The sequence below is a fragment of the Stegodyphus dumicola genome, chromosome 1, assembly GCF_044657685.1.
Source record: "Stegodyphus dumicola isolate Sdum_Otavi_A_Nest chromosome 1, ASM4465768v1".
NCBI lineage: Eukaryota > Metazoa > Arthropoda > Arachnida > Araneae > Eresidae > Stegodyphus > Stegodyphus dumicola.
Window position 1 is genome coordinate 193,845,535 of NC_140768.1, and position 21,789 is coordinate 193,867,323.

General features: G+C 32.9%; 1 protein-coding gene across 1 annotated transcript in view; it reads right to left on the reverse strand.

Moving 5' to 3' along the window:
• Positions 1-2,156: 2,156 nt before the first annotated feature.
• Positions 2,157-21,789, reverse strand: part of Rpn10 (regulatory particle non-ATPase 10) — a 92,425-nt gene continuing 72,792 nt past the window's right edge. The window contains exons 10-11 of the mRNA XM_085824443.1: positions 20,044-20,105; positions 2,157-2,680 (exon numbers count right to left, since the gene is read on the reverse strand). Coding sequence (XP_085680569.1) covers positions 2,498-2,680; positions 20,044-20,105 — 245 coding nt within the window. The 3' untranslated portion in view covers positions 2,157-2,497. The remainder of the gene's footprint in view (positions 2,681-20,043; positions 20,106-21,789) is intronic.

The window sequence follows — 21,789 nt, forward strand, 5'->3', positions numbered from 1 at the left end:
CAGTTCCAGTGGCGGCTGCAAGCTCTGAACTTAACTGGCGAGCAGTAGCCTTTCTGTTACGACGGGCAGTTAATGCCAGATACCGATCTTCAGAAGCAGTTGTCATTCGTTTCCGACCTTGTCCAGGCCTCCTTACAACACTTCCATCATTTTGAAACTGTTTCCATAGCTTAGAGACTGTCTGTCTTGAAATATTCAGACATGTGGCTGTTTCTATGATTGACTGCCCTGCTTCTAAACGGCCGATAATTCACCACTTTACAGATTCTTCCAAATGATACTTCGAAGCCATAACAAACCGCTTTGAGTCTCTACGCACTGAAATCAAACGCTATGTTGCAGAAATTCACTCAAATATTCAGTTTGCGCAAAGCGCTTGATTCACCCTTGGATGACGTAACGCCAAGATTTACATATCACAAACCGTTTGATTACTTTTGATTGGATAATGCTAATTAGGCTTGGTTTTCACACATTCCCTGCAAATACGGATCACATTGATTCGATATTTCATTGAATATCATCATTTTTGGGTATGTAAAGATAATTTTGGACATGAGTGTATTACTTCACATAAAGATGTTCTAGCTAAAATACACTGACTACCATACCAATAAGTATTTGGACACCTATGCAAATGACAATATCTGCGGTCCTAAGGCATGCCATGGACTCCGCCGGTATATATCGTGTAGGAAACAGCATCGGCTTTAGTCGCATGCAAGATGCCTCGCAGTTCGGAGCTCTCTGATTTCGAGAAAGGTATAATTATCGGGTATCACAAATGTGGCCGATTCTTAAGGGGCATATCTAGCAATCTGAAGTACCCAATATCGACAGTGGCCTATGTGATTAAGAAGTGGAAGGTGAGGGGTGATTGTCGGAATGTGCCCCGAGTCGGCAGACCAACGAAACTAGGGGATAGAGACCGACGAGTGCTGTTCAGAGAAATTCGGAAGAACCGCACCCAACCGATGGCCCTCATCTGCGAGGAGTTTCAACAGGCATCCGGGAGTATTGTTTCAATGAATACCATCCGTAAGGAAGCACATCTGCTTGGTTTTCATGGTTGTGCTGTTGCCCATAAGCCTTTGATCACAAAGTCCAACTGCACTGCTCGGTTAATGTGGTGCAAAGCACATCGAAATTGGACCGTAGATCAGTGGAAACGGGTTCTATGGAGTGACGAATCAAGCTTCAAACTTTACCCTTCGGATGGCAGGGTCTGGGTCTGGCGTCTACCTGGAGAACGTCTCCTGCCAGAATGCATTGTGCCTACAGTCAAGTTCGGCGGAGGTGGAATTATGGTCTGGGGGTGTTTCTGGTATGGGCTGGGACCCTTGCACCCCATTCATGGTAAGCTTAACTCCGATGCCTACTGCACTATTTTGGATAATGTGCTTCCTACGTTGTGGCAGTTTTACGGGTTGGACCCGTTACTTTCAGGACGACAATGCCAGTTGTCATGTTTCGACGTTAACCAAGGTTTGGTATGGTGCCAATGGAGTTCATTGAATGGACTGGCCTGCCCAGAGTCCAGACCTGAACCCTATCGAGAACCTCTGGGACGAGTTGCATCGCCGAATTCAGGGGTGCACTACCCGTGCAAAATCAGTGAAGGAACTTCTATGTCTTCTCCAAGCCGAGTGGAAGTATATACCACCAGCTGACATACAAAGACTTGTGGAAAGTATGCCCCGGAGGGTCCACGCTGTAATTACCTCTCGTGGAGGCTCTACCAACTATTGATTTTGAATAAAGTTAGTTTTTCTTTTTTATCACAGGTGTCCAAATACTTATTGGTAGTCAGTGTATATGTAAATTATAATTTATTTTATAGCTTTACAACTTTAAACAACTGCACATGGATAATATGTGAAAGCTAATAAAATTAAATTCAGAAATGAGAAATTTATTTTCATACATATTTTCCAAACTATATTTAAAATAATTTATTTAAAGAAAAATCATATAAAATTGTTTTATTTCTCCCGGTATTTTCAATTTTGTGAAAATGTAAACAAAATGCCATTTCTTACTGTAATATGGATTTCATAATATTACTAGCATTTAGCCCAGCTATCTTATTAATACTTTTGATGAATTTCTTTCCATGTTAACATCCCACATAGCATATAATTACATAACCAGATAAATAGATAAATGATAGGATTTTATTTTAAAAAATATCACTCTTCATCGACAGTTGTACACATATGGATATTTGTTAAGTAACAGGTAAAAGTGTTAACTTAAAATAGCTACAATTTTAACTATTATCATTTTCAAAAATATGAATAACAGAAAAAAATAACTTTAGAAATGAAAAGCAACATATTTAAAGCAAAATGCTATTTTGACCCTCATCTCTTTTTTTTTTTTTTTTTTTTTTTTTAACTAAAAAGATATATATGAGAGAAAAACTTGTTATGAAGTTTTTAACTTTTTAACTGTTTTTCTGGTATTAAATAATTCACATGAACTATGCTCATAAAACTTATTTTTTTGTTTTATCGTCTTTCTTGGAAGTTGTTTTCTTATCTTTATTACTACTGTCCAAATTTCCTACAGCATTACGTACTACTTCACTCTGAGGATCAACACCAGGCAAGTTTCGTAGAACACTTTGTAAAAACTCTGGATCATCCATTACTTCTCGTAAATCTTCCTCTTCTTCTGGCTAAAAAAGAAAATCAAACAGAATAAGAAGCAAAAAATTTACATTAGTAAAAAAGTCTAAAGTTCTATTCTTTAATTCTTTTAATAGCTTTAAAATAATTAAGGGGGGACTTTTTAACAAGCAACTCTTTTAGCCCAATAGGCTATTAATTTCGTTTTGGCAATTTGCATTGGTTCACTTTTTAAATTGTTGCGATCAAATATTAGAGCCCAAAATTATATTTAAAGAAATTAAATAATGAAGAATCTGCATAAACATATGTACGTTTTTCATACTGTGATAAAATAATGGCACATAGAGCCATCAAATTTTGAATAATGTAATCTTATAGTCTAAGTAGCGTTTTGAGAAACGAAAAACACAATTTGAATTTTGTCAATCGGCCCAGTAGAACAGGAGATATAAAACTGTTCCTCCCCCCTTTTTTTTTTGGCACAGTGTACCCTACTTTCTTGTCTATACACAACAAAGATATTTCCGCCCCTCTATTATCCAACTTCTTGCATTGGCATTTGAGAATATTGGTGTATGTCCAAAAATGGAATACTTTAAAATATGGCTTAAATTTAGTTTAATGCAAGTCCAAGCTTCAATGATGTTTTACCATTAACTGGTATAATTGGGCTCCTATTCTTAAATAATTAGTTGTGCTTATGGCTTCTGCCTGAAAATGAGAGCCAAGATTGCCTTGAATATTCAGCACCTCTGTCTTTTCAAATTGTCTTTATTTCCTTGGCATTTTTTTAATGTAGGCTTTGAAACCTACAAACTACTGGTAGAATTCCTCCGCTGATTTGAGAAAAGTAATAAAAGTTATTCTAGTTTTGTCAGCAATCCGTGTTAAAAAATGCTTTGCACCTCTATGAGATTCTACTGCCATGGATCCACACAAGTCTAAATGAATTAATTCAAGCACATTTTTGGCTCTTGCAGCCGTTTGCTTCACCTGCAATTTCACCTTTTATGCATGAAATAAATAATTTTTCGAATCATTATTAAAATTTATACCAGTGATCATGGATCTCAGTAATCCATGATGATTAAGATGTGCAAGATGTTTATGCCACATATTGATTGCAAGATCAGTAGTATTATTGCAACATTATGTACAGTATGCAAATAATAATTATACTGCAATTGTTGTTGTGTACATATGGGTTCATAATGGAGTCAATGCACAAAGGACCAATGGTACCTTTATAAAATTTATTTCTCACACACACACACACACACACAAAAAAAAACTTGAGTTCTGTAAATTTTTGCAAAAATACTTGTACAGCTCTTCTCAGTACCACAGAGTACAATCAGTAACTACACTTCAAACTAATATGAACGTTACACACAATACGATGCACAGTGCATCTAAAAGGTGAAGCTTTCTCAAATATCTCAATACTCCGAATTCTGCTCTGAACTAACAGCAGAGAGCAGATGTTTTCTCCATTCCAGGCATGAAAGTTTTCTGCGTTTTCGCAGAATTCCGCTTTTTTGAACGTCACCCGGGCTGCTTCTGAGATCGATGCAGAACCGTTGAGAAATCGCGACCGGCAAGTGTGTGTGTGTGTGTGGGGGGGGGGGAGGGGGTAAATGGAGGACATGCTCTCTCTCTTCCTCTTTTCTTTGTAAAAAAACTTTAAATCATGCCATCATATAATATTATGCCGGGTTAGCGATCAAACGCAGGCACCTCTTGCTGCGAACTTTTCGAGTTTGCCTGAGCCAAGATCGCGAAATACGTTGTTTCACATCAAGGCAAAGTAAGTGGGGCTTATGTGGAAAGGCGGAACTAGATGTGTACGAATATCGAATCAAAGAAGAGCAAGCAACCATCAAATGAGAGCTGACTTCAATAATTTCAGCAATCGGTGCTGGCGCCATCGCTCCTACATACGGATAACCACTTGCATTCTCCAATACACAAAACTCTATGTAAAAATTAGGAATGTTCATAAACTGTACAAAGAAGAGCTAGAGATTAAAAAGGAGGAGCGACAATCTAAAAAAAAAAGCAATTAAACATTGCAGAAAGTAAAAAAGTATCAATGGATTGTATAAAAGCTGGTGAAAAGAAAATGAGACTAGGTCGCAAACGGAAATTAGAAATGCTGGCTGCAAAAGTAGCATAAAAAAAAAGCTTTTTCTCTAAAAATTTTTAATCAGGATCGAGTGAGACTGAGACAAAATAGTTATTTTTTATATTCCTCCTTTAACTATATGCTATTTTGTATCTATATTCTCACATGACTACTTTTTCTGGTGTTATATAAAGTACTGTTTATTGAACTAAAAGTGAAGATAATTGAAAGCTGTAGCAACAGTTACATATGTGGGATTTTAAATCCATAGCTTAATATTTTTCCTCAAGCGCTGTCTAATTTTTAGCTGTTGACTCCATGAGTGAAATTGATAGAACTCTTGCCACTTTGTTTTATGAGAGGAGATGCAAGATGATATAGATGTTGTATTAATAGATGTAAGATATTATAGTTGTCATGTTAATAGATATAAGATGTTATAGATATCGTGGTAATAGATAAACGATGTTATAGATGTTGTATTAATAGATGATCTATATTATAGATGTATTAATGTTTTGTTAAATGTGTTTTGTTTAAACATGAATTGCGATTTCGAAACTAAAGAACCTACAAAATTGGTGTCAGAATTGGGATCAAATTACAAACAACAAATAGAGGAATATGAAGCAATATTGGATGAAAGAAGAAATACTTCGGTTAATAGTGAAATCGATGCATCAACTGCTCGAATTTTCAACGACTTTTTTTTTTCTTGCTGCTGTTGACGAAGATCATGAGCTGAAACAAAATATTAGTAAGTCATCAGTTCAATTTCCATTTTCACAGTTTTCAAATGTGTATATAAATTCTAATGATATTGAAAGCTTGATTTCTAAATTTGATGGTAATCCATATAATTTGGTTGACAAATTTATTGAAAACTTTGAGGATTTATCTAATTTGTTAAAACTAAATGAATTACAGAAACTAATATTCGTCAAAAGATCTTTAACTGGCAAAGCAAAATTATTTATTGAAAGTGAAACGAAAATTAATTTGTGGAATGCAGTTAAGGCTTTATTAGTAAATGAATGTGGTGTTCAGTATAACTCTGCTCAGTTACATGAATTATTATCAAAACGTAAAATGCAGGAAAAAAAATCCCTATATGAATATTTTTTAGTAATTAAAAGTATGTGTTCTAAAGGCAATTTTGAAAACACCGCTTTAATGAACTTAGAAAAAGAAAACTACAAAACGTAGAGGAAGGGAAGAATTCCATTCCTAAAAGAAGAAGAAAAAACCCACCTAAGAATGTTCAGCAAGTCAAAAACAGTAATGAAAGAATTAATAAATCCAAAAAACCCACTTCAGGGCCAAAGAGTTCTAAAAAAAGAAAGAATTCAGAATCTGAGAAACTAGTCGAATATAATGCTGGTGAAACAGAAATATCAACAGTAAGAAAGAGTAAACAGCAAGAGAAACTTCCAGCTAAAGAACTGGATCCTGGTATGTCTGAAAAACTTAATGGAACACAAGCCAAAGGAAAAACTACTTATATTGAAACGTGTGTTATTTTAAAAGATGATCAACCTATTTCTTTAAGACCCAGACGTTTAACAATTATAGCTAAAGAACAATTAAAACAAGAAAAATCTATTTTACAAATGGGTTTGGATGCTTCTGAACAACAAGTTAGATCTTTGGAAAGAAAACTTTCTGTATTAGAACAGAGTGTAGAAATGTTACAGAAGCAAAGAATGAAATAGAAGCTACAGAATTTCGAAGGAGAACCAAAGATAAAATCCTGTCTGAGAAAGAAAATGAAGTTTAAAATGTTAAATTGAACATGCAAGAAATGCTAGCTTTAGAAAAAAATTGCATGAGGGAAATTATGGAGAAGAGATTATTTGCTAAACAAGCAGAATTGGAAAGAAAAATGTGTATCACTCATGAAGAATTTTGTCAGTTGTGAGAAATTCTTAATGCTGATGATTGGGAACATTATGGAGACTTATGTGGTGTTGATGCTGTTCCAACACCATCTAGCGCGACTTCAACTTACAAATCAACTAAATATAAGACAACGTCATATAAGAGGTGTAAATCTTTCCTTGAAGAATCTTCTGTCCCTAAAACAAGATTTCCTAAAGCAATATCAGCTGTTAATTTTATATCTGGAGTAAGCAAACAGAATGCTTCTAATTTTCAAGCAGATACTGATTATACTTCTGGAAAAGAAATCACTAAAGAAATAATTGACGCAGAAATTCAGAATAATTTTGAAACTTACAACTTCAGAAAGATGTCAAGAAACAACTATTTAAGGTACAGAAAGAAAACAAGAAAACATACAACTATCGAAGACGTTCTTCAAAATGTTACAAAATTAAAGATTTAGTAGCAATAAAAACAGCACAATTTGGATCAAACGTTGCATACTTGCCAAATCAATGCATACTTGCCAACCTATGACACTCAAAAATCAGGAGATTTTTCACAATGTTAAAAAGACTTTTTAAATGATAAAAATATAGTTTTTAATAATGAATTAACTTTAAATAGTTACTAAGTCTTAAATGCAAGCAACACAAAAATACCTTAGGCATAAAAAACATTTTTATTACTTGCATAGTGAAAAAAAAAAAAAAAAAAAAAAAAAAAAAAAAAAAAAAAAAAAAAAGGGCCATTTTAATCAGTTTTCATACAAATGTTATGAACAGTGGCAGATTTTGCTTTCGTTATGAAAGAAACTTCATAATTTTGTTCATAGCAATTGCCACGTAGGCCTGCTTTCACTAATAAAAGTTTTTCTAATGTGTCATCACTAATATTAGATCTAAATTTAGTTCTCGTTTTTGCAACAACACTGAAAATCCTTTCACACTCCGCATTACTATGGGGAACTGTCAAGATGGCCAACATAATTCTAGACAGTTCACTATATTTTAAAATTCCATCAGCACCTTTCAGTTTTCCAATTAAACTCCACTGAGTGTCAATCCTAGCTGATTTTATAACTTCATCCAAGTTTTCTAATTGTAAACTGCAAAATTGCGACTGCAGTATATCAGTAGCAACATCAATATCATCATCTTTCATGACTAAACGAAGTAACACAGGATAATCTGTGCAAAAAGTACCTTATATCAGAAAAAGATCCATTTGCTAGAGCAGAAACATCACAAACTTTAGCATGCAAAATCAGTTCATCGTTGACTGGAAATTTATGTAGTATCTAATCACATACTCGACAGAAGTAACTTCTATCATGAAGATAAAACTTATTTTTGTCTTCTTCTGAAAGTTCTTCCACTACTTTTGTAGTTGCAGCTCCTATTACCAAATCTTCACCTTTCTTCTGATTTTCTATTTCACATAAATCATATCATATATAGAATTACATGACAAAACACAGACTGGTTTTACAAACTTTGATAAAATGTCTTTAAACAGATCATAAATCATTGATTGCAAAACATGAATTAATGGAATTCTGCTTTGTAGAATTCTGTTAAGAACATCGAATGATGGCAAAATGAATTGTAAAAAAAAGCAAAAAACTTTGTTAAGATCCGAAGAAAAAAAAACATAAATATTCGTTCTTCACAAGATAAACTTACAGTAATCGGAAAATGTTTTATGTGTTCAGCAATTTTTTTATTTTGAGAGAAATTTGTATCAGGCTTTACGCTTATATTTTGCAGTATTATTTTGATAACTGCCAGTTGATTTGCTGAATGATGCAGAAATTACTTTATTTTTCTCAAACCTATTTTTAACAATGGAAGTAGTAACTAAATCTCCATTTACTTTAGGTACTTTATAACTTTCAATAGAGCCTTTTATTTTAACTCTCGAAGCATTTACTTCTTCTTTAAAAAATGCAAAAAGTGGGTTCCATTGATCGAGGATTCTAGATAAGCATTTCTTTAAAGACAGCCAGCATCTACACACGTTTCACAATTTTTCTCATTTCAGTATTATGCAGCTGTTGGAACTGTTTCAAATTTTCCTTTCTTTTAGAATTCCTTTCAAGATAATAATAAATATCAACAATGTGTTCATCCACATTTATTGGTAAAGAAGCTGCCCCTTTTTCAGCTGCTAAATTTAAGAGGTGACAGCTGCACCTCATAATCTGCAAATCTGAATTTGCCTTTCTTAAGATGCCTGCAACACCAGTCTTCAAGCCTACCATTACTGGTGCATTATCGGCACCAAGTGCTAAGCAATTATCCAGAGGGACTGCATTTTCTTTTAAAGTTTTAATAATTAGCTGTGCTATATTAAAGCCTGTCGAATGTCCTTCTAAAGTGGGGACAGAAAGTAAACTGCACTCAATTTTTGAAGACTCTGGATTAAAAAAAGAAACAACAATTGGATACAGCTTTGAATTGGTATTATTGCTTCCATCTGTAGAGAGGCAGAACGGAGCTGTTTTAATGCAATCAATAACTGAAGATTTATTTTTCAAACCCATTTCTTTAACAACTGCACGTGTTTTGGTCCTTGCACTTGAGTATTTCTTAGCGATTTCATTATCGGGAAACATTTTTCTAAATAAAGCTGCAGCATGATCCGATGCATTCAGTGACAGGTTGTGCTCCAGTAAAAAGGCAGAGAACAGACAGTCTGCATTAATCACTTTTTGGTCTTTTGTTTCTGAAGAAAAATTTAATTATTCTTTTTTTTTTTTCCAAAACAACTCATGTTGTCCTTGTGTTTTTGTGTACCCACATGTTTGAGAACATCTGGCCCTTCCACCATGCGAAATCGAAAAATCACGACAGATGGTACACATCGCAAATTTATTACATTTCCTTGAGGAAATAATGGAAGGAAAGCTACTGTGTACAATTTTTGAAACGTGCACGAGTATTTCACCTTTCTCACAGACATAACAAAAGATAATAATTTCTAAAACTATTTCCCAAAGGCACGTGTACTCACACAACTCAGGACAAGATGAACGAAATAACGAAAGAACATCCAAATAACGGCCAACGGCCTTGAGCTTGCTTTGTGCTCATTGGCTAATATATGCCAGATGGCACGCAGTGGAGCTCGATGCAAATTGGAGAACTGGAGAACGACATTTCTGGATACGTATGCTGTCACTCACAAAGCAGAAATTCTCCTCTGATTCACAAGGTTTTATTTTAGATATAATATAGAGAAAATCCAGTTGCTTTCAGACGTCCAAAATCACTTTTTTTTGTTTTGTTCATATAACGAAGTATTAAGCCAAGTTCCATAAAAATTGTGAGAAATATTAAGAATAAGAAAAAGTCGGGAGAAATATATTGTAAATCGGGTTGGCGGGAGAGCGGTCAGAAATCGGGAGTCTCCCGCCTAAATCGGGAGAGTTGGCAACTCTGTCAATGAATTTAGGCCCGTATAAGATTATCAAAGTAAAGAATAATGACACTTATGATGTTGTAAAAGAAGGAGATCATGAAGGACACATTAAAACAATTGCATGCGCTGAATATATAAAACCATGGACTCAAGCAGAAGATGTATAAAATAATACTGATTACGACGTTTTAACCTGGAGTGAAACAATTGATAACCGAACTGTGATTTTTCACCTAATAATGACTTTTACTTCATTTAATGTTATTTTTAAGATTAAATGAAGTTTTCAAAAATGTTAAAGATTGAGGATATTTTTTAAATTAGATGACATTTTCTGAAAAATAGAAGGGACTGTTGACGATGTTATTGTTGCAAAGATGAAAGACAATTAAGCTGTTTAATTTCAATTTTGTCCTTAACACACAATCTCTCCCTTTCTCTTCCTATTTCTTTTCAGCATGGTTCATACACATTTTTTTACATGAAAATTAAGGACTTTTAAGGACCATCAAAGAAAAAATTAAGGACCTATGAGCAAACAAAAAAAAATGAATAGAATAAAGCAATTATCCATACAACCGACTTCATGCTTGTAATTTCACTTTAAGAAACTAACAGAAGTGTGTATTACGCACTATTATTAAATTAAATTTAATACTTACCATAAAACAATTTTGAAAATTAAATCTCAGTTTGGCGCTAAATAAAATAGAAATAATTATTTTAGCATAAATTTGTGTGATTAGTAACTTGACTCCATAGCTGTGTATCTGCTTGGCATAATCTCAAACCGAAACATTTGTTAATTTTACACCAACTAATATTTTATATCCTTGATGCCGAAATCACGAATCATTATTTATTGTATTTTGCTTTCATCACCGCATGTTTATCAACGGATGAGAACTTGAGTGATGAGTCATGCAGCGACGCCAAATAACAGAGTATTATCCGATTACAGATTTAAGTTTAATGCGCTAAAATGTTGACAAGGGGAGATTTAGCAGAAATTTCTTTCCTTATGCTAAAAATAGATTTTGTTAATGATACTCATAGCACAAACGATTATATTTAGTGCTATTTGAATTATGAATAACTAATTTGTTATTCACATAAAGCAAGAACCAGCGCCAGATCTCGCATGGCCGCACCAGGCGGCAGAATTTAGCGAAGTTAAACAGAAGTTTTGCATTGCGATGACAATGCCCAATCATCAATCAATTAACGGAGGGCGAAATCTGTAGTATGGTTCTAAATCCAGAAAATACAGCTACCGATAGTGAAGAAAGTAACAGAGAGGTTACTGAACGAGAAAAAATTTTGATTGACAAGTTATTCGGAATTCTCGACACAGCAATTACAGGACTTGAACAATGGAACTTAATAACTGAACAAGAAATTATATGTCTATAGTATTAGTCTAAAGTATTAGCAGAGAAAACAAATCAAACAACTCACATTGAAAGAAATGTTTAATAAACATATAAATATTAAGCTCTTTTCTTTTGTAAATTTTGATACCCTTTAAATCATAAATGCTTCATTATTTCATAAATCACGATTTCATATTTTCAATTTTATAATTTCTACGTGCCATCTTAGTAGATTTAAAATGATCTAATATCCGGAAAAATCTCAAATCTCGGATCGCCGAAGTCCCAACGAGTCCAGACCTCAGACTTTGTACTGTATAAATATATATATATATAATACGGAATGTATATTTTCAATTAAACTTCTACCCAATAACTTTAGTATTCATGAAAGTTAATTTTGCGTCTAGTTAATTCAGGAAAATTAATTTCAATTAGTTGTTTTCAGCTTTAAAAATATTTAAAAATTTTTAATTAGTTAGTTATTTTCAACTAATAATTGTATCGCCATTTAGCAAACATTATGCATTACTATCAACAACATAGGTTTAAACCAAATACTTAATTGTCTATTGAAGCTTCAAAACGTATTTCCGAACTTCACTTTTTCTCGGCTAGCGTTACCGAATTTGCGCATGCGACCTAAAATCGAAATGGAGCCAACAGATTTCCCGCGAAATTGATAACAGACCCTCTGCAGAAATAAACTCATAATCCCGATATCCCATACATATAGTATGTGCAAAAGAGAATAAACTCCGTAGAAGGTGATAAAAATTAATTTATGGCTTAATTGAAACAAACACGGAAATTAAGCTAAGCAAAACCGTGTAAAAACAAATTGAAATAATAAAACGAAACTTAATTTTCATGTGAATTTTCAGCGCTGACTCTCCCATTCTAGAAATTTCAATTTGTTTCAGACAAAGACCACATTTAAGGATTGCCATCCATCAATATCCAGTCTTTGTAGTCAGCTTGATGAAGCCACAGTTTATTGAAAATGCACTTTCCAGGCATCTCGTTCCTATTGGCATCGGAAGGGTTGTGGCCTTCCAGGTTGGGATTGCTCCAATTTTGGCAAATATTTTCAGAATCCCCCCCTTTTTTTTTCTCGAGCACCTTCATCATCACTTTCGCCTCTTAAAGAACTTCCGGCTTCACGCTTTCGTCACAATCTGCCTAAATTTATGGATAACACCTGTTTCGAAAGATTGGGTGAATAGCCAATCAGACACCGATACTTTCGTTCGGATAGCTAATTTTTTTTTTTTTTAATCGTTTGCAACGCAAATCCGCCAACAGATTTGTTAAGAGCCGTGTAGTTTTAATTCCATATTCATGAGAAATGGTAATTCACACTTAGAATGGCAATCATTAGAAATGATAAGAAATGTCAAATGAGCAAAATTAAGGTCCGTTTATTCATTTTGGCCAAAATTAAGGACTTTTAAGCACCAAAAATCATTTTTGAAAAAATTAAGGACTTTTAAGGACCGTACGAACCCTGTTTCAGGTTTCGGCTTATTCTTGATGATGGTTAATTTACCGAAGACAACGATGATGTAAGATGACCAATGATTTATGATGTCAAGAGTAGAATAATGTCGTCGAGGTCGACGCATAGCAGGAAGGCCGAATGTGGGATTTTAAATCCATAGCTTAATAGTTTTCCTCACACGCTGTTTAATTTTTAGCTTTTGACTGCATGAGTGAAACTGATAGAACTCTTGCAACTTTGTTTTATGAGAGGAGATGCAAGATGATATAGATGTTGTATTAATAGATGTAAGACATTATAGTTGTCATGTTAATAGATATAAGATGTTATAGTATTTAATTTAATTTAATTATGGCAAAGCACACTAGGGCTATCTGCCGAGCATTATAAGATGTTATAGATATCGCGGTAAGAGATAAACGATGTTATATATGTTGTATTAATAGATGAACTATATTATAGATGTATTAATGTTTTATTAAATGTGTTTTGTTTGAACACGAATTGTGATTTTGAAACTAAAGAACCCATATATATGTATATATATTATCTCTAAAACTTGTCATTGCCTGAAAATGGGCAGTAATATATAACATAAATATGTTTATTAGTGTGTTGTAATGTTGTGTACAGTATTCATGTATCAACATTTAAATTAAGTTACATAAAGAACTTCTTAAAGAAGGTTAATTCATTACAATCTCTTTGTGATTTACTTTTTTTTTTTTTTAATAAGTGGAAGATAAAATTAATAGCAAAATAGTAAGTACAAGTATTATTTTAGTTTAATTATATGTATATGTTTAATACTTTTTATATTAAAAGGTTGACATTTTATTAAAATTTTTTTTTGGGGGGTCGCGCATGCTTATTTAGCTTTTGTGTAATTTTGTGTCCGCTCGTTGTTCAGCTTTTTTTGCCAACTTGCACTTTCATGCCTGCTCCATCCTCCTAGTTTTCCCCTCATGGCGAGAAATCTCAAATAAATTCTACACTACTTGAAATTACTGAAGGCATATAAAGTTATACCAAAAGGCTAGATACAGTTGCAGTTCCATATAGGCATCAGGACCGGACTGAAATATCGCCAAACAGTCACCAAGTGGTAACTTAATTTTTTCATCATTTTCCAGTTTTCATAAATATGGTTTTAATTTCAGTATTCTGCAAATAATCAACTGCAATGAACTAATGTCTTTGTACACATTTCTATTAATAAATTTACATTAAGTGTCAGTTACGTTTTATTTCTGTAATTATCCTTTAATTTTGATAATCAGTATACACTCACCAGCATCACAAACACATTATTACTGGAGATCTTAATATTATTATAAAACCAAACAGCTTAAGAAATTAAAAAAATTAGGCATCAAATTCGAAATTAACCTAATACGAATATTTGTCTTAAGAAGATATACAACCTTGACTAATATATTACTAGCATCAGCTACACATACTGCCATCCACTCAATACATTTAAAAATTAGAAACATGTTAGGTGACCTTAAAAATAATATTAATTCAATTATATTGTTACATACGTATGGGTTCATAATGAACGGAATGTGTACAGAACCAGTGAAAGCTTGATAAAATTTATTTTCCCAACAGAAACATTTTACAGATCTGTAGCTTTTACAAAAGTATTCGTACTGCTCTTCTCAGTATGACAGAATATAATCAGTTACACTTAAAACTACTAAGAATGTTAAACAAGAGACAATATAAAAAACTTAAAATTCTCACACAGTGATCTCCCAATACTCTGAGCTAAACTCTGATCTCAATTCTGAACTAAACTGATGCCCTCTCCAGTCCTAGTCAAGAAAATTATTAAAATTAGTCAAGAAATTTCCAGTGCCTTCAATTTCTCAAAATTGCTGGAAGAGTTTCAATTACATAGGGACCAAACCAAAATTATGCCAAGTTTAGCTACAAAAAGCAGTCGCTAATACCATACTTGGTGCTATCTTGTCATTTACATTCAATGTAGCCTGGATATATAAGAGATGTTACAATTTACATATAATTTCACTAAAATTATTTACGTATACAAAATTCATAACAATAGCATCAATTTTAACTACAAGGAACTTAAAATACAGAAGAGCTTAAAAATTTAGTTTAACCACTATTGACAAAGCTAACAACAATTTTTGTATTACTTGTAAAATAGGCTGTCAAGAAATTATTAACAATGAACTAAATAATAAATTTACTTAACTAGACCTCTAAAAATCAAGAAAATACTTTTATTAATAGATTTAAAGCATTTCATAAAAAACTTAAAATCACTATAATAAATTCTCCAATTACTCCATGCACTACCAAATACTCCATGCACTACCAAAATTTCATAAAAATTTAATCAAATTTTTAGCTAATATGGTGGATAATTACAAAAAGGGTTCAATATAAATTTTACCCAAATTCTCAGAAAAGTTTGTATTGAGGTCTAGAAACAAATAAACACTGATTACATAACAATTAGATAATCAACAATAACCAGAGTGTTATTAAAACCACAAACAAACAATTTACAACGTTAACTGCTATGAGTTTTGAGAACTTATACACTACCCTTCCACTTAATGAAATAACAATAGCATAATTCAGCTCTGTAACCTATTTTCTAGCATTAAACTTAAAGGCTTTACTGATTTCAAGAAATGAGAATTCTATCTTATATATACACTTTTTACAATCTTTTTAAACATCAAAGTAAAAGTTTCCTATAAATTAATTCCTATAAATTATTAAATCTATTGATAACAACAATTCAACTGCCAACTGTAACCTGCGACTTTTTTTTTTTAAGGAATATAATTTTATTAACAATTATCATTAACCAGGACTTTTGAAATTTACCTCACATATATTGATGATATCACTGCCATTAATAATTACAATGAAATTGTGAAACAAGACATCAATCCTAAATGCCTTAAACTTAGTCAAACTAACAAAGATGACATCAAAGCAGATCACCTTGACCTACAAATTTACAATCTCAAAAATATTACTTTATTTGTTAAAAGAAGACTTTTCAATTTCAAAACAAGCTAATTAATTGAAATTCAAAATTTTTAGAATACTATTACTAATCAAACAAAAAGAATAAAATTATTTCTAATAACAGCAAAGATTTTACGAAACAGCTTTGTTTATTGATTAAAATGCTAAAAGATGCTGCCGTTTTTCATGATAGGCTACACCTAAATCATTATACAGTATAATCTAGACGCTTTTAACACAGTTGAATTAGGCATTCTTGTCAAAATACTATTTAATAATTATTTATTTTTTTAATTAACAATATGGGCTTATTTCTGCTTCTAAATCTCGAAAAAGCTCTCGAGGGAGTTCTATAATCTGTAACAGTTAACAACTTATTTCATTTCCAGCCCTTTTAAAGCTACCTATTATTTGTAATGTTTTGCTAAATTCCTCATTGGTGTTTGTTCATGGTTACTAACTACTGTCATATTTTCATCACATTTTTTAATACCAAGTGCTTCTTTTAATCACTACAGTTTCTTTAACTGCAGTGATTAAAACAATAATATTACTACAATCAGCACTAAAACATTTTAATGATTGCTGAAATTAAAAATTGAATAATTTTTGATACTAAGCACTGTAACTTTGTTTGTCGAACTAGAATGAAATAAAACATCACTTGAGCTTAATTTTTTTCAGGGGGGGGGGGCGGGTTATCACGTAAAACAACAGTTATATTTTTGATTTGCAATCCAGGTAATTCAATGCTTTTTTCCTTTTATGCTTTATAGCCCTGCTTATGGATTCAACATTCTACATCCTAGGCTATCCTATAAGGTGTGTCTGAAAACTTTGGTGAATGGTCTCAAATAAGTTTTTGGTTTGGTTTACTTAATCATGACAAAGCTCACTAAGGCTATCTGCCTAAGGGGAGGGATGCCTTCGTGGAGGACTTTCTTGGCTCGTATACACGTTACACATGGGGAAAACCACGAAAACGCCTATGCAGTCAACCCGTTTGCGGGATTCGAACCTCGGACTGAACTACCAGTGTTCAGCGACTTTACCGCTCGGCCACTGGTGGGACCAGTCTCAAGCAAGAGCTACAAACAAAATACCTATACTGGCCTTCAAAGTAATCACCATTAACTACAACACACTTCTGACATCGGTTGTAAAGCTGTTGGAAACTGTCAGCAAATGCTTTTTGTGCAATCACTCAAAGTACTGTGGTCATGCATTGTTGGATATCTGCAACGTCTGCTAAGGATAAGCCTTTCAGGGTTAATTTAAGGCAGAGAAACAAATAGAAGTCTGACAGCAAAAAATCTGGAGAATGAGAAGGGTGCTGAAGAACAGAATTACATCCGAGTTTGTTTCTGCTCGTTTGTCAGCATGCATGGTACAAACGAGCACAAATCTTCTGCTTTTTGAAATGTTCACAATCAATAGTACTTACACTGCCTTTGCTTATCTTCAACTTTTCTGCCGTCATTCTTAAAGACAGACGCCAATCATCCTCAAAAATCCACGTTCTGGCTGGGATTGGACTTGTTGACGTTTGATCCAAAAGCATTTGAAGAATTTAAACCAATCAAATATATCCTTTTTACTCACTGCTTCAACACCATCACACTTGCATTAACATTTTGCGAGTCTCCGTTTTCCCTAATTTGAAGTAAAACTTCATGTTAATGCCAGTGGCATAGCTAGAACTCTTGGGCCCTGTACAAAAAATTTTCCTGCTCCCCCCAAATGAATTTACTATGCTTAAAAAATGGGGGGAAGGAAGTCTACATTTGCGGAAATTTTTAAATAAAACCCAGTAAGTTTTACATGCAAGTATATATTGAGTTTCTATATAAAATCTGCGCCAATCTAAGTTTTTTTTCGCTTAATTTAGCAAGCTAGTAAATAGCTATGTTATAAACTGACAGACAACATGACAGGTACAAAAAAGAAATTACACTAATATACAGCGCCCTGTGATCAACTGAGCTTATGAACATAACTTATTCGATAAAATGCAAGTCATAAATAGGAACTTTTATAATGTAAATGATACATTTGTTAAATATAAAACATACTTATCATAAATTTCATAAAGAAAACTATTTGAACTTACAATTTTTGTAGAAAATATGTAAAGTTTTCCCCCCTTTCTTTTAAGAAAACTTTTTGGTACACTAAACTACTCGAATACATGATTTTTATACGTGTTTTAAGTTTAACTATGTAAATGTAGTTCAGCAGGACATTCATGGGCCTCCTAAGCCTTCGGACCCCTATGCGACTGCATTCCTTGCATACCCTTATTTACGCCACCGGTCAACGCCATGCTCCATTTTACAATGACATGAGTTCTCACACTGACTCCATTAGCTTAGTCACAGTGTGAACCACTGCTTCACTTCGGTGATTTGTACCAGAGCGGCACTTGCTGGCATGTCTCTCAATGTGTATTCATGTGCATTTCATTCTACACAGGGCAACCCAAACTTTTCAGACACACATTGTTAAGTATTATGCCATCAATATTGCTAAGCGCTTTCATTAAAATGTGTGAATGTTTCATTATATATATATATCAATATCCAGCAAAGTGCTTTCATTACAATGTGCGATTGTTTCATCATCTGGCATTCAACTAAATGGAAACCTAAAACAACTGGAATATTGTTTAATTTTAGAAACTTTTTTCTTCTTAACAAAAAACTAAGCAAATAAGAGATTTGTAACTTTTTTATACAGCGACTCGAATAAGGTTTGGTTTGGTTTATTTAATTATGGCAGAGAACACTACGGCTATCTGCCTAAGGGAAGGGATGCCTTCGTGGAGGGCTTTCTAAGGGAAACTGGCTCGTATTCATGTTACACATGGGTAAAACCATGAAAATGCCCATGTAGTCTGCCCATTTGCGGGATTCGAACCTCGGACCGAACTACCAGTGTTCAGCGACTTTACCGCTCGGCCGTTGGTGGGCGACTCGAATAAAACTACAATTTGAATCAAACAAAATCTATCGCTAAACACTGTGAATTAGCACCAATAATTAACAATCATGTCGTAATGTTTGGCTTTATATAAACCTGGTTTATTCTCAATAAGTCTGTTTAACGTTTGTAAAAAAACTATATAAGTTAACTACTGTTTACTTGATTTTTAATTGCATTTAAAAAAAAATATTAAATTTTGGGACTTGCCTTCAGCAGAATAGCATACAGTAGAATATTTTCAAATTTATGAGATCCTGGCTTCAAAACATGCGACATACATGAAAATGAATAAACACCGACTGTGCAATGTGAAAAATTACGACAGGCATTAATATGTCATGTCCATAACTTCTGTATGTTAACCTCTTCGTCGTCCGTAATGCATCTAGCGCATTCAAGTGAAACTTCCGCAGGGCGGCTGTAACGTGCCTCAAGCGTTCTTCTACAGTGAGAGATGGCTTCAACGTCTACTCAGCAGAAAAAGAGAAAAAATGAGGTTGTGAATTGGAAAGACAAGAAGGATATACGTTTGATGAGTATAGTCTATAATAACTTATGATTGATGTTGGAACACGGAAAAGAACTGTAAAAAAAACAATAATTGTAAAAGATTACAACAACAAAATGGGAGGTGTAGACCACCTGGATCAGATGTTATCAAATTAGCCTGCTGTTAGAAATAAGGAGATATATTATTATTTTTCCATTATGCTTTATTTCCTTATAATTTTACTTAATATTCATTGACATTCATCCACTACGAAAGTCATGTATGGAAAGTTAAGATGTACAGAGAAAATAACATTACATGCTACGAAAAACAGACGTCACCGCTGGGGGGAAATTTTTGCGGACAGGAGAGGATGGCGAAAAGGTTAATTAACTAAATAAAAAGCAATCTGTTTCTTTAAATTTCTGCTGGAATGACTGGTACAAATCTGGAGCGAATTCTGCCAATTTTCGTGGTCGATGAAACTTTGTAATCAAATGTTTTACTTCAGCATTTACATCTGGAGTGCCCTTTTGAAACCTAAAGATAAGCATTTGATATTTTGACGAGGACAGAATGTAACTTTTTAAAATTATATTAAAAAGTAAAACATATACCTTAGTTTGATCTTTATCATCCGTTTCCATAGGAGTACCACTTTCCTCATCTGAACCATCATCTGCATTGAAGAAATGAAATTTTATTAAAATGTTCACTCAACTAATTATTTAAACTATAAAAAATTACTAATAAAACCCACTGCAAATAATTAAAAAAATATATACCCCACCTTCCAACTTAAGGAAATTTCAGCTTCAGATAGATATTAATTATAGAAAATCTAACTTCGAATGCGTCTTTAAGAAAGGGAATGTAAAATTTTTCTTTTCTTTCCTGAAGAAAGGAAGGACTTATTTCAGATTTTCATAAAAACATAAATTCTTTTCCTACAATTAATGCCAGTCTTAGATTGAATTTTGCTTATTCCAAAGTTGAAATGCATTTCCTAAAAAACACTATTGCTTATTTCAAAGGGGGGGGGGAACACTAAGTACTTTTCCCAAGGAAAAATATTCCTTTATCCACTCATGTTTTTAACTTAAAAATTAAATTAACTTTATTTTGCAAATTTTTTGTAGTAAATCTCCATCTGAATAGAGCTGATTAAAAAACAACAATAATAATAAATTAACATTATATATATATAGAGAAATTAAGTTGAAATTAAACACGCAAAATAAAAACTAAGAGAATAAATGATAAAATTAATGGTACTGCAAATTAAAAATGGAGTAAAGTGAAATTTTTCAAAAATTAAAAACTGAAAATGGACACAAAATAATTTTTGCCATATGATTCAAATTAAAATATAGGGCTATAAATGACTAAAAAATGGAAAAGGCTGTAATCTTCAAACTCTTACATTTGCAAGAGAAGGTAAAACCTTCTAATGACAATACAGCTTTTTCAAGCAGATTTATTGTGTTTTATTCTGAGAAAGAATACGATAGAATGTCTGCGGATTCTTTTTTCATTACTTAACCAAACTAATTTATTAGATTTTTTTCTTTTCTTTTTTTTATTCCAATTTTTTTTCACCAGTACTACATGGCAAGGATAAATTTGTCAAAAGCAAAGCTGTCTGCACATTCTTTAATCACCCTCTAAACAATTCCAGATTATAATGGTTATTTGTTTTACCAAAGGTTCAGAGAGATGCAAGTAATTACATTTTGGTTGTGTATCAATTTTTGTAATGATTTTTTTTAAATTTGTATTTAATGACGTGAATTTTTAAATTTTTTGCCCAAAATAATAGATTTAAAAAAATTTAGGAGTTCTACATTTTTTTCATATTTATTTGAATTTTATTCAGTTGTATTTGTATATAGGACAGGTAACTACTGAATATGTTTCTTTTAATGTGTATGTTGGGGAGGGGGTAGATTTGTTCTGTAATGGAGCAAATTTTAATTTTTAGGGGTACTGAAAGCATTTATATTATTATTCAGTGCCTCGGATAATTTTAAGCTTACAGAAACAGAATAAATCTGCTCGGAAAAAGCATATTTTCATAAGATGGCTTTAACTCGTCTTGACAACTTAGTCTGAAGATAATACAGCCTTTTCCACTTTTTAGTCATTAACAGAGATGGGCAAAACTATTCCTTTAAGGAATCAGATCAGAACATTTGCTCACTGAAGTGAATCTGTTCTTTTAACAATTCACTGCTGACTAACAATGGCCTTGATTAATGTGCTCGGAACAGGCATGGATCAAGAGTGGTGTGCAAAGATGGGGGGGGGGGGGAAAGCAGAAAGAATTAAACAAGGAGTGGGATTGCTGGAATCAACTCAACCAA